Source organism: Accipiter gentilis, chromosome 4, assembly GCF_929443795.1.
Source record: "Accipiter gentilis chromosome 4, bAccGen1.1, whole genome shotgun sequence".
NCBI classification, from domain to species: domain Eukaryota; kingdom Metazoa; phylum Chordata; class Aves; order Accipitriformes; family Accipitridae; genus Astur; species Astur gentilis.
The window spans coordinates 14728735-14743526 of NC_064883.1; the positions used below are offsets into that span (position 1 = coordinate 14728735).

General features: G+C 41.9%; 1 protein-coding gene across 5 annotated transcripts in view; it reads right to left on the reverse strand.

Moving 5' to 3' along the window:
• Positions 1-13667: 13667 nt before the first annotated feature.
• The window catches only part of BZW2 (basic leucine zipper and W2 domains 2), a 59253-nt gene continuing 58128 nt past the window's right edge, over positions 13668-14792 (reverse strand). For all 5 annotated transcript variants that reach the window (XM_049798934.1, XM_049798937.1, XM_049798936.1 and 2 more), the window contains one exon: positions 13668-14124. In XM_049798934.1, coding sequence (XP_049654891.1) covers positions 14096-14124 — 29 coding nt within the window. In that variant the 3' untranslated portion in view covers positions 13668-14095. The remainder of the gene's footprint in view (positions 14125-14792) is intronic.

Consider the following 14792-nt stretch of genomic DNA (forward strand, 5'->3'; position numbering starts at 1 on the left):
CTCTAACTCCTTTTAGAGAGTAGGAGACTGCAATCAGATCTGCCCCCAGCCTTCTTTTATCTAGGTTAAATAAACACAGTTCCATTGTCATTCTTGCATCATTCGTGCAGGAGCCAGAGCAGTCCTTTTTTTTCCCTGCGATGTCATGTGCTGGTATTTTCCCTTGACTTCCTGCTAAAGCAGGATGGATCACTTGCGAGAGAACAGAGACATTTGGTCCAAACCAGTAATCCCCAGGTGAAGGAAATTCACAGGAAGAAGAAGAGAAAGACAGAATGCCAAATTTTGATGTATCCTTTGTTTCTTTCTGTGGTTTCTGTAAAGCACAGTCGGTATGCTCACCCTGCTCCATTGGCATGGCTTATCTGTAGTAAAGTTAGCTGCTGTGGTCCTGTGATGATGTGAGAATCTTTTGGAAATGGACCACTTCATGTGGAAAACCTTGAAAACATGAGCAGTAACTGGCTCAGAATTCAGAAGGTAAATTTAAAGAACCTAATTTCTTTCCTAATATGAAGCAGCGTCATAACTAATTTAGACACCTGACATACATTTTGAAGCAGTTGGTTCAGTAATAATGCTATGTGCCCCTAGCAATTCATCTTTCTTTAAAATATCTCATTATTAGAACAGCCTAGCTTCTTTTTTGCAAAGAGAAGACCTACACCCATGAGCTGCTAGTAATGTGAATGCAGTACTGTTGAGCGTGCATGAGGAGCATATACAAAAAGCTATTACTCTTTCCTCTAGTTAGGAAAACAACCTGCTGCTGCCAGCCAGTTCTGCTGCATCACCACCATCATCTGTGCGCAAGATGGGGACAAGCTGGGAAGCAGTTTCATCATTTTGTCTTTTCCCTTGGAAGCGCTTAAAGAGTATCAGGCCCTTGCATAAAAATGTAAAGCAACATGAGTGCTCAGGAGTATGTTCACCTATGATCACAGCTTTCTATTTTCTAGTAGTCTTCTTGCAAGCAGATGACACTAACAGTGGAATAGGTATGTAGTAACGATGAAATAGAAGAAACAAACCTTCTTTGTTACTTGGAGCATCAGGTGATATCCAGAGTTTGACAGTGAAACCCTAAAGTCTCATGCTTATTCTGAATTTACTGCTTTGCTCTTGAGCTATACATCCAGCTCCAGTACAGTAGCAGACATACCACTATGAAAATCAGCCTGTTTGTCTTGGTGTGGAGTGCATTTCTGACTTTTTGCGAGGTAAGCAATATACAGGCTTAAGCATTTAAACTTAGCTTCATGTTTTATCCTACAGGTTAGCTGCTTATCAAATCTACTATCAATGCTTTCTGCTATCAGTGCCAAAACATCTGCATTAGGGACATTACACAAGCTGACAGTCAGATACTGGTATCTGCAATAAGTGATTAATCCCATAAGCACACAGGAATTTTCTGTCAGCTGAATTTGCTTGGTACAGGTTCCCTGAAAGACAGATAAAGGTGTTAGGGCATGGCTTATCTTTCACCAAAGTTTATTCTTGGAGTCCTGAGACTTGCCTCTTTCTGTTGTCTGGCTTGCCAGCCTGCATTCCCAATTTAGGGTTCACCCTATTGAAGCTGTGTTTTTTCATGTTTCTAGTTGGTGCTGGTCAAGACAGCCATCAGTCAAAAACGGCTTGATATGAATTGGCCAGGTATTAACTTCGGTTTGTCCATTTTTTTTCTATGCAGTTGCTTTTTTCTATCCAGTTTACACGGTCAAAGAGAAGAGTGTTCTGCCAGTGTGCTAATACAGTTTCCATTTAATTATATGCTTTCACGTGGGTCTAGAATCCTTGTGCAAGAGAGTAAGAGAAGCGAACAGTAAGGGGTGGAGGAAGGACACAGTGGGTTTTATGCTGTTCTATTTTCTTTTCTTTTTTTTTTTTTTTTTTTTTTTTAAGAAACTGAATGAGTGAAGAATCCCCAAATGAGAGAAAACTTGCAGTGACTGTGCTTTACAGAAAGTACACTGAATTCCAAGCAAATTTAAAGGTAAATCTATGCTTAATTCTGCAGAGAATTTTAAATGATGGTGGATTTTCAAGTTAAACATAATTAGTTTACTTCACAGTATGAGCTGGAAAGTGTTTTTGACACCATCTTGTGTTTTGTTTCCATCTTCTATGTGTGAGTGAGAGATGTCAGCTCTGGAAGCTGCCAGCCTGTCACCACAGGAGTGGCTTTTCTTCTAGAAGTGTATTGAAACTTGATGGCACAGCTTCCCTAGAGCAGCCCAAATCATGACAGCTTGCAGTATGCTTGGTGCTGCTTGCCTTGTTGATGCCACTGAGAGAGACACAGCAGCTGACAAAGCAATAACTGGGATGCTGCTGAAAAACAAGGCTGCTTCAGCAGTAGCAAACCATTTTAAACATGAACCTATCTTTTAAAGGATCTAGCCTTAAATGAATATGATGTACTCAAAGTAAAGTGCTCTTGAAGGCTGCTTTTCCCCAGGAAATATTTCTTCATGTAATTTAGGTAGAGCAAGCAATCAGTCGTATCGGGAACAGACAGATCTGGAGCGCTGACCACTTGTGAATACATTGCGGTACTTCTTTGCAGCTGATCAGTGGGATTGCTGGCATGAGTAATAATAGATATTGCAAGTGCTATCAGCTATTCCAAGTGCTATTACAATAGAAGCAGGCCAACAAAAGTCAGGTAGACTTTAGGGCCCTCTCCTTGTCAAAAGCAGGCCAGTGTTTGTGTCCGGTCGCAATTCTGACTGTTGGCGCTAAGAAGTTTTTCTTTGAGATGACCAGCAGGAGTGGACTCCAGGTCTCTCTCATCTGCTTCTCATTGCTGTATCTGCGTTGGGGCTGGGACTTCACCACTTCATCCCCATAAGTGTCTGCTGTCAGAATTCATGCAGTGTTTCCCAGTATCTTGATGTCTGCCTTGAGTATCATCTTCATCTCTGAGCCAAAGGACAGGAAGGTCACAGGTCTGACAGAACAAAGTAGAAGATCCCTCAAAAGTACAGGGTTTACTGCAAACACTGGGTAAGTCCTTAACTGCAGAAGCTGCTAAGACAGTTCTTCTTTTAAATTGTATGCTCCTTTTATTTGACATTCCTGTGTCAAAGGCACATGCCCTGCACTAACCAAATGCTGTAGCTACCTTTGCATTTAGGCAGCAGAGCACATTGCTGAAACCAGGACACACATTTGATATTTTTATTCTATAGGGTTTTTTCCACAGTGCTTTATCAGATCTGTTTAATATTATTTTACTGAGCTGGGTGATTTCAGTTTTTTTGTTTGCCTCTGAAGAAGAATATGTTTCTGCACGTTACAGGTTACCACAGCAGTGGAAGATGGCTGGTGGGAGGTGGGTCAGTAACATAATTATACTTTCTCCAAATACCTTCTCCAAAATGGGGAGGAGTTTCTGGTTCTGATGCCTGCATCTTTGGGGAATATCTGGATTTCCAATGTTTCCATTTTATGGGGTGGAGTAAGAACCCTTGGGAATTCCAGAATATCTCTGGGTTCCTGATATTTTAAGTGACTTCTTGTGAGAACAGTTAGCATGAATTTCATCATGGAAACAAAATTCCAGCTTAAATGTCATCTACAGCATGGTTCAGACCCTCCCACTGTTGCAGGACTTCAACTGGCAGGTTGATGCTCTGCTGTCACACTCTCATTTATGTTTGTAGAAGGCAGCGCTTTTGTGCTTTTCCTCTCGTTTATTTTTAGGTTCCCATCTATACTATTAAAGTTGTCCCTAGTGGATTCTTCCCTTGATACAGGAAGAACTTGTCCTTTTTCTTCTTCTCTGAGGATTAGTATTCCCAAGACCACCACGCTTTTCCTCTGCCTTTTTCATGTTAAAAATTCAGGGTTCCTTTGCAACATTAGCACCACCATGTGTTCCTCTTCAGTCAGTTATCCGTATATCCACTTACAGCTTTCAGACCTTTCCCAGACCCTGTGGAAACCATATGGAGGTTAGGGTCATAAGAACCATTTGCTTTAGGACTTCTTTAGTAGATATATTCATATATCTTTGATTTATCCATGCTGGTTCTCCTTGCCTGCATCTGATTCTTGCATTTCATCTATCCTACTCAAGTTTAGTAATGTATAAAGGTGAGTTTGCACACAGGCAGAGGATAAACAAGTGGCTATTTGCTTTTCTAGTCCTTGAAGGGAGGATGGTGTTATTCAAGTTTAAATAAATTATCCAGATGTGTGTCTGTATCATTTGAGCTGCATTTTGCCCTGAGAACTGTTCAGTTAAAGGAGCACCATTAGCTGCTGTTTCAGGAAGGTTTCTTTAAAAAAAAAAAAATCATTTCAGTTGCTGTAACAGCCACTAAATTATAACATAAATATAATGACTATGCTATATAAATCACTAAACTATAATCAGTTGTTGTAAAAATATTAAAACTCACCCACACAAAAAACCCCATAAGGAAACATGTAAAGGAAACTGTGAATGTGGTTATGCACAAAATGCAGTTAAAAGCTGAAGTAAAAGGAAAAAAATTGAGATAAAGCAATCTCTGCTCATTGGTAACAGGGACCTGGGTGTGACTGTAAGAGGGAGCTGCACATGAGAGAGCAGTACATAGATGCTATTTGGTGCAGAAGTGACAGCACATGACCTTGATTTATGCAGTTATTCTGAATTGTCTTTCTGTCCTGTTTTTTGTATCCTGTACTTCTCTCAGGACTAGTACTTCTCTCTCTCTCTCTCTCTGTGTCTTTGCGGTGTTTCCAGGTGCTGGCATTTCCCCTGACAAGCTACTGGCCTCTTTGGGATCTCTGGAGATTCCATCCCTATGAATCTGGCTGCTGTGATTATTTTAGCACTCGACACAGATTTCCCCAAGGAGCAGAGGAATTGTGCCAGCAGATGTGGTTCACGCACTCTGCTTCCCCAGGGCCCAGCAGCAAGGCTGTGCGCAGGTTGGAGGGGCACCAAGGGGGGTTCGAAGCAATGGTGCTTGGTTCCTGCCCCAGCCCCTGGGGAAGGGGGGATCCCCCTTCTTTCCCTGAGGCGAGGGGCTGCCGGAGGTGCTGCTGCAGAGGCACTTCAGCAGCCAGGAGCGTGGGAGAATGGATGGCTCTGATTGCAGGTCCAGAAGTTGAGCCGAGGGTGACAAAATGTTTTCCCAGTCTTTTTGGAAACCTGGGCCAACCTGTGAGGGAGAAGAAGGTGAGATACTGTGGTAAGTGAGAAGTGATCTGTCTGGGAGCAGGTGGTGTTTCCATATTGGATTTATTGAATTATGTGTGTTTTCTGAGGCAAGAGAGCATTCAGGACACCTTCAGCTGTGGGTACAGGATGAATAACCTTTGATTAGAAATCAGCCTTAATGGTTTCATCTGAAACAGCTTTACAGTTTCAGAGATTTCTGGATTCACTAATGTCTTAAGCTCAAAGCAAAATGCAGGAGATATTAAGTCTGTGTATAGCAAGAAGAAATATAATGTTGTTTCTGTTAACCCCAAAATCCCATTGTCTCGATAAAACCACAGAAGAATGTTTTTCTTTTCAAAAAGACAACTAACTCTATCCCAGCTGAAACCAGGACAGTGGGAAAAGTGTGATCTTCCAGGTCTGTCTATACACTGCTTCCACCTCTTTACAGAAGAGAAGTTTCTGGTTCTGGAAGTATAGTCTCATCTCCAGGCCCTTTAAGATGTCTTTGCATTGGCATCACAAAGGCCTGGATCACAGGGACAGAAAAGGACAGACTTGATGCAGGGGTAGGCACCCAGCCACATGGTAAACACCATTTTTTCCCAGCTAGTATAGTGCTGTCTGTGGCCCTTGAACAAAGGTGGAAAAGTCTGAATCTCCTGTATTTGAACTTCTTTAGGTCATCAACACAGTAAAAGAGAGAGATTCTGTGACATCTTTTAACCTTTTCTTCCACTGACATGTCCTACTTATTCCACAAACTATAAATTATCTGCCTGCCCACTTCCCTTTAGAATATCCTTCAGTATCACACATACCGTCTATTTTCTCTCGGGTGGTCTTATTGATATAAATCTAACTAAATTTTAGAGCAGTTGTTCTCAATTGGTTTTTATTTTTTTCAAGGCTGCTGCTTCTGTTTGCAACCTGGAGAAGGACTGATGTACTTGAAAGCTTATTGATTTTTCCCAGCTAGGCTAGTGGGTCTAATAATATAGGTCTGCCTACAAACCTTATTTTGGTCATATCCTTGGATACTTCAACAATACTATTTTGTTATTTCTTCTGGTGTAATTTATGGCTGTCAGTGTTATGCAAATATCCCAGCAATAACTAGTAGTGATACGGAGAGAGTTATGTTGGCCTGTCAGCAGTGTTCCTAAACGTCATCGGGAAAAATAAACAGAAAAATCTCAGGCAACTGGTGTGCTGGAAGAGACTGCAACGCAAATGCATCTTCTTATTATGAAGTTGCCATGATACAGTCAGTTGTTCATTCTGGGTCGAATCTTTTTTTTTAATTCCTGTGCATTCCTAAATTGGAGAAATTTGGTATTCACGGGTGTGTTTCTCGCTGCTAGTGGAGTTCCAGAGCAGTTTGCACTTTCCCTGCAGACCTGTAGGGTGAGAGGTGCTGGACAGTATGGAAGCAGACACTCGAGTCTTGTAATGCCATCAGTAGAAGTGCTAGTGATGAGCGTAGGACGCTGTGGCAGTAGTTAATGTTGAACTGTTAAGTGAGACACTTGGACTGAGGTAATTGGGTTTCTGGCAGCCAGCAGCCATGAGACTGACAGATCCAAGTACCAAAACATTACCTGTCAGTCTGCAGCTGTGTCATATTAGCAGTTCCAGCACTGGCCTCTTTCCTATTGCTGATCGGGAGAAGATGGTGAACCTTGGCATATACAGCCCAGCAGCACCTCTCCAGTGGGTAGGGGACGTGTCCTGTATGTCTGCAAAACAGAGCCATCCGTGTGGTCCTGCTCAGTGATGGCTGAGACCAACAAGGGCATTCCTCTCTTGCGTCCCTTGTGGGCGAGGCAGTGGGAAAGCAAGCGCATACTCTTCACTCTCCTCCTTGTCTGGACCGCCTCAGGTGGCTACTAAAGACCCTGCTCTCCCAGCATGGCCCCTGGTGCCCCAGGGCAGCAGTGACGAGGTGAGACTCCAACCTACACAGCTCCCACCAAAGCTCCTGAGGTCCCCCCCGATAAGCTTGGGACTTCTTTCTCATCGGAGAATAACTAACATGGGTAAGCTGGAAAGGAGAAACCCAGAGGGGGCCAAGCTGAAACCCCGGCTAGTGCGTGGGGTGACATGAGCTGCCAGACCTCCGTGGGAGGAAACTGCGGCCACAGTCGTGCTGGGAATCGGATTCCTGCCAGGAAAATATAGCAAGTGAGAGCAGGTCATCCGGGACGCCAGCACAGCAGCTCTGTGCCAAGGGCCAAATATAGGTTACGTGCACAGCCTGGGAGTGCTCGCCGGCCTGAATCCTGTCCTCTGCAGGTGTTGGCATAACTTCCCCTCCCTGGGTTTGTTTCTGTTTACATGAAGCAATAAAGGCCCATGTGGCTGGTAAGGAGCAGGAATTAACTTTTCCTTAAATATCATAGCACAAAACCAAAAGCCTGGTGGAGAAGTGAAAGAAGCCAGCCCTGAAGATTTGCCTTTTTCCCCTCCAAAATCGAAAGATGTGGCTCTTTTTGGAAAAGATATACTTATGTAATTTGTCCTTGTTTCGGTCCTTAATAACCAGCACAGCTCAGCCAGCACTGAATGGTTGGCTGCAATTAACCCGTGTAATATTATTTGTGACTCTTTGTGAAAGGACTGGTTTGTCTTAGCCCACAAGCCTTACTGTAGATAGTAAAAAGCCCAATTTTTAAGTGCAAATGTGATTTTTAAAGGTAGTTAGTCTTGTCCATGAACATGATGGGAACTTAAAGCAAAGCCTTTGAGATGCCAGAGGAGACCCGTTACAATTACCAGGCAGTTTACCAGTGCCTCGGTAAGGGCGGCGTGTTTGAGGGTGACAGGTTTTGTTCTTTTCCATGCACTGTTCAGACAAACCCAGCGAGGCTGAATCATCGCATGCCCTACAGCCACCACCGCGCTAGGGCTGAGCCCGCTGGTTCTGAAAGCACACGTTTTGAGGAAGGCGTTCAAAACAGAAACCAGAGTTCAGCAACCCTGCACCCTTACAACACTGAAAGCAAGGGATTGGGCTGCATTTTCTTGCTCTCTTTGCTTGCCTTGAAGTGCTGGTCTGCCATTGCGTAAGTGCACAAGCTGTCCTGAAATAAAATTGTGCCGCTCAAATATTAGATGCTAAGAAGCTTGCTTCTTGCTGCTGATGTCGTACCACAGTTGCTTGTCAGTGCCCTGCCCCAGGCACCACCATTTGGGAGCTGTGCTGGGAGCTGGAGCCCCACGATGGGGCTGTACCAGGGAGGGGAGGAAGGGCCTCCATCCCTCTCCAGTCCCACCAGTGCCACTCAGGGTGTCTGAACAAAGAAGTTCTGCATCTTAAACTGTGAATTATGGCTGCGTGGCAGATAAACACGAAATGACTCCCTCACCCACCCATTTATGAGACCTTGTTTAACACTACTTTATGCCTCTAAATGGACCCTGGGGGGGCTTTTAAAGATTTGAGAAAATGGCTCCTTGTCACTTGAACCCTTGATTTGTGTGCCAAGTGATGATTTGGGAAGCAAAAGGGTTTTGGCATTTTCAGCAAAAAAAAATTTCATAACTGCATGGGACTCAAGAAAAACCAAAACGTAGCTTTTGTGAAAATTATGACAATCGTGGCAGCTGGCTAATAGGAAATCAGGGAGAATGGGAAAAGCTGAACTCCACTATTGCCAAGGAGTGCGTGTGGCTTAAAGATGCTATAGCGAGCACGGGTGCGGGTAGCGATGAGAGCTTATGTTGTAGCACTGTTTAGTGTAGTTTATGCTTTTGACATTAAACCACTTCCCTGTATGTATACTTAAGCTTGCTAACCCCTTCTGGCCTGCTCTCAAGAGTTGGAAAATGATGATGCAAGCTGCTCACTTTTTTCTGTTTACGTGCCCAGCTCTCCATTACATGCCAGGCAACAGGCATGAAGTGTTTGATACTTAAAAGTCCTACCCAGGAGCTTGGCTAGGTAAGTCATAGGAGAACCCACTACCTCATATCTCTTAATGAAGAATAGGAGACCTTCTGGAAGGTGTTTCTCAAGCTCCCAGAAGATGTGATAAGTGTAGATGCTTCTCCTGCACATATGTGTATCCATATGGCACAGTTCGTTCTGGGCCATGACTAGGGTTTCAAGGCATTCCTACATTACAAAGAAAGTTGTTAATAAATAGCATGTCCTGAATTATGCCTGAGGTAAGAATTGATCTTTTAAGGTATTTTGAATAGCCTTTGAATCTTCTAATTAAGAAAGCTGCAGGGGTAGAATAATGCATACCTTAGGGGTATTAAAATCAATCTAAAAGCAATTTTAGCAGCTAGGTGATCAATTGTGTGTGTTTTCTTAAAGTAGTTGCCCAGCCATTTCTTACAGCACAGGAAGGGAGAAGGCCGAATCACTTGTTTGTCCAGTTTTTACTTCAGTTACTGGTACAGATTAGGGTAAATTCCAAGCAGCAAGGGATTGCATTCAGGCTAAAAGCATTATGTATAAACAATGCTTCAAAATCCTGATGTTCTGAATTTTCTGAACATTTTTATTAAAAACAAACTTTCTGAGTAAGGCCAATAATACTTTCAACAAAACTAAAATATATTCTAAAAGTTTTAAGTTACAAAGTAGTTTATTCATTTATAAATAACTTCTCTCAAGGGCTGAAACTGAGTTGTTGTCAAATTATCCTCCCTTTAGGATGACACACATATCTTGTACTAGTGCACTGACTTTCTCACACGTGTACATTTTCAACAGTTTTCTTAAAAAATAGTCTAACATTTTATAAAATTGTATTTGTATATTAAAGATATTTTAATGTTTAAATATAATGCCTGAATAATGTAAAAATTCTAAATATGTATGTTTACCAATATTACATATTTATAAATGTTATTTATATTGAATATACTATAGTAAGCATTTTAATAATTTTATTTAGAATTTAAAAAGAATGTTCAAAAATAGTTTTTCATTTTTAAATCTGGTTTGACAATGGACGGGGCCTTAATCAGAAAGAAGTCATTACTACAGCTCAAGGTTCTTTGTGGAATGAAAACATGCCTCAGGTCACCAGCATCTGAAATTTTTAAACACTAGAAGAGTAAACAAAAAGAAGAGCTTGCGCGTGCGCGCGCACACACACCACCCCCCCCCCCCCCCGATGTATCCCTCCCTCTCCCAAGCATGGTCATGGACCAGACCCTGGGACCCAGCAGAGGGTCTCACCTGGTAGAAACTGTTTTTTCCAGGTAGTAAGCGCGTGCCCTCCTTGCTCAGCCAGCCTGGAGCTGCCCCAGGGACGAGCTCGGGGACTTTTGGCACAGGTCCGGCCACTGGGTTTGCGATGTGCTGGCCGAGCAGGTAAGACAGATGCTGGCGTGGAAGGTCATCACCACACGTCCTGTGGGTGAATCTCTGTTGGCCAAAACACGGTAAGGGTGAAAGCAGGATTGCTGCTGAAAACACCTGAAAGGAGTGTCAGCTTGATGATGGTTTGTTATCTGTAGGATTACTAACAACTGCTGCAGGGTAGGAACCCCCTTTGTATAGGGCCTGACCCCAACAGACAAGCCTGCAACACAATTGGGTAATGGAAGCAGTAAGAAATAGGAGCTATATCAACATCTTTCAGATTTCTAACCAGTGCTATAACCAAGGAGACTGTAAAACTCGCTGTTGCATCCCAAGGAAGATGCTGTACCTCTCCTGGAGAGCACCTGTGTGCTAGAAGAATGTTTTAAAGCAATATAAATGGTTCTCTTAGTTAAAACCAGAGCATGATTTCAGAAGGGAGAGGCCAGAAGGGAAGAATCACCTTCAAATTCAATAATCCCCATTTTAAAGTGCATCCTATTGCAATTTATTGTTGGGTGAAAGAGATACATACAGGCCTGACATTTAGATTCCACTGAGGTTTCAAAATTAAATTCAATGTATTATGTGAAGCACATTTTCTATGAAGTATCTTTTTATTTTTATAAGACAACTGATTCTATATTTGAAGAATCTATTCAGTGTCGACTGTAACTTTCATTTCTCTCACACAGAAACACTAATTCAAAGTTTGTGTTAAAGAAATGCTGTAGGTTGGGGACATTTTTTAACTGAAATGCAGACTCTGTGAATGCTTCCAGGGAAGGGTACTTTGCCTGAAGAAAGTCATATAAAAAAGACCTGCCCAGCTTCTAAACTATGGATTTCTTGAAAAGCCTAATCATTACATGTGTTTGTACTGAAATTGTCTGATGCAAACTGGGTCTATTTGTATTCATGCCCCCACCTAGTTCAGCTACCGGCATGTATATGAAATGCTAGGTGAAAATACAAGCATGCATGAAAAGTCCCCATCTGAACTGATCTCAAAGACTGAGTGTGGAAAATTCCTGAAAACTAGATTTAGAAACACTTAGTGCCTAAGCAAAAACTCCTTTTGCTAGGGGAGGGCAAGCCAAGAGGGGCTCCCAGGAGCTAACTATCAGACACGATACGAACATAGAATTTCTCTCCAACACATCATCTGTAAAATGGAACCTGGGACAACCGCATCAGCAATCATAGAATATCTCAGGTTGGAAGGGACCCATAAGAATCGTTGAGCCCAACGCGAGGGGTGCCTGGCTCGTAGGCACCTGAACTTCAGTGAAGGGGATCCCACTAAGCATGAGAGCGCTTTGCTTATATCCGCTGTATGCTGAGGACACAGACATATCCAGCATCCAAGACTTGCTGCCTTTTGCCACAAAGTGCCTGCTGCCGACGATGATTTCTCTCTCCAGCAGATGGCCCGGCCAGCCACTCTCACCGCGGGCGCAGTTCATGGTGTCCTCTGCACGTTATTCTAGATCAGCACCTTTGAAATCAGCCTGAGTTTTAGATTAAACATAAAAGTAGTTTTACGTACACCCAACTGAATATTCATTAGTACCTTAGAAAACCGCTATTTTGAATTTGAAATGTTTCCAGCAATAGTGGCTCTGTATCAATGACGACTCAATACTACCACTTCACAGCTGCAGTTTGTGAATGGAGGGTCCCAGGCCAGTAGTGCCTGGCAAATTTATTTTCTGTAGTAACAAAGACTGAAATGGAAAGCATGCAGCTAATGCATCAATTCTTCTTTATAGTATGACTATCTTACTATCTCCTCTAAGTTACTGGAAATACCCACATGACATATTTCCCCTTCCAAAGATCAACACCTGTTACAAAAATAAATGCTGTTCTAGATGGAAAGCTGGCATTCAACAGCACTTGATTTCCACTTGCTCTGTGCTGTTTCCAGTAAAGCTAGATACATAGTGAGACAAGACATTTACAACCATATGATCTGTGGCTTGCCTGAAGTGATTTTTCCATAGAAAAATCTGGTTTCTAGTGACAAAATATACCACTTCCTTAGTTAATTATACTGTTTCACGCTTTTCCCCCTGTAAGAATACAAGCCTGTCTTTTCTAAACCTTACTCATCCAATCACTCATATTTCATGTGGATTTAACTCTAAGGGAAGGATACAGAGTGTTTAAAGTAACATATTCTTAAAGAGAAGCTGAACTGGAGTGGTGTGATTTATCAGCAAGCTGACTCTCTGCCCTACTCATTCAGGGCCACCAGCATGGTCAGAGGCATGGACAGCAAAGAGGAGAGTGAGGCAGGAAAAGACTACTCCCAAAGTAACCAGATCTATGAGAAATAAGATGGCAGCAACTGTTACCTGATCAACTGTTGTGTGAAAAAAAAGTGCAAGCTGGGAGATGGTGCTGCACTGGACCTTTGCTGTTGAGTTCACATCCATGAGGCACAACACAGGATTCCAGGAACTCTGATCCCGAGTGCTGGCTGGCTGAGTATTCCCACAACATCAGACCTCTAGCTCCGGGCTTGGGTTTTGAGACTTGCATGCATGTACAAACCTGCACATTGGCTCCATTTATGCAACATCCTAACCAGCTCCCAGGCACTGGAATTGTAAATGGCAGCACATCAAGGCACAAGGGGAATACTAAAGAAAGTAGGATGAGTCTTGAGAAGTTTATACATTCATTTATGTATTTCAGTCAAATATCTAATTGTAACATCATGCTGATGTAAATAAATTTCAGATTTCACATGTAATGACTTCTAGTCATGCATGTTTTGAAGCTAATGCTTCTAAAATGAGATTTTTTTTTCTTGCAAAATTTAGTCATCACCAATAACTGAGTGTAGTCTGAACTAAGAACAGCATATTATTCTACTTATCATTTGCATCAATTTTGTACATTCAAAACTGGGACTCTACAGATTTGTTGCTGTACATTTTCTTTGACTTAAATTGAATGAATCAACATTTGCTATGGAATCTGGTTAATCTGTCCAAAGTTATACAGAAATATGGGAATAAAGATTAGACAGTGATCCCAATTAACTATGGATGCCAATGTTGTGATTAAGAAGTATGAAAACAGTCTCTTGACATTCTTGTGTAATTTTCACTTGAAGAATCATAAAAACTGGCAGACCAAATTTAGAAAAGATACACACTAACACCATGAAACTAAGATATAAAAGCCATTTATTCAAAAAAATGTGGTGGTGTCAAATCACATACACAAGCCAATATTGAGCTACAAACACAGACCAAACGGTTCTATAAACAGAAATTGGAGTGTTCATATACCATAGTACCTGAAAAAGACCGTTAATAAAAAGGAGTCCATAAGTATTTCATTTCACTTTTTCTATATGGCTCCTTGCTGAATGTCTTTGCCTAAGTTAGTGTACAATGAGCCAGAGGTAGAGTCCCAAGTAAAGCATCTAATGCCTCAGGGCTCCATTAAAAACCTTTATTCTTCTAAACAAAAGGAAAGCCTAGCCTATAGTTTTCTGTATGACACTGAAGTAAAGCCTCTTTGCTTGAACAGTACAGCATTCCCAAGCGCATTTGGCATTAACCTAGATTGAGACTGTGCTTTGTTAAACCGTCTCAGTTCTCCTCTCCTTCAGACTCCGACTCTAAAAGAAAAAAAAAAAAAAAAAGTAAAACACTTCATGTAGGTTGCACAAGGACAGTGATGCAAGTAATTCTATAAAAATAACAAGATATCCTTCCAAAATTCAAATGAAAATTTTCATCACACCTAGTATTTCCTAGGAAAGGTTGGCAGATTAAGTAGTTAGCTGGAAAGAAACACACTGCTTCAGAAGACGAAGATCTACTCTACTACTCTTCTTGGTGGAGGTCTTCATTTACAGATCTGTCACTAGAATTTTAACCAGATCACTATGAATTATTCTGGTCCTCATCTGCACAGGCATGCAATGTGTATCTGAGCTGAGGATCAGCATTATTCACTCTCTCTTCTAATCTCTACGAATAGGCTGTGCTGCTATCATCCAGGAAGCACCCTTTAAACTATTTGCTCTGCAAATACCAATCATCAGCATCATACAGCCTATCTAGAAAGGCATATGTGGTGTAACCCTACAGCAGGTATAAAGTCCGTACAAATTTTTTTATGATGTGTATAGTATACAATAAAAGTAATTTCGAAGTAGAAGTAATTTAGAAATAGGTACATACATGGTGTTTTTGTCACCTAAAGCTACTTTGCATCGTGTTGTATTTCTGTTTGTGTTCACCTTACAGGAAAGGGCTTGCTGCCAATAAATATTACACATTA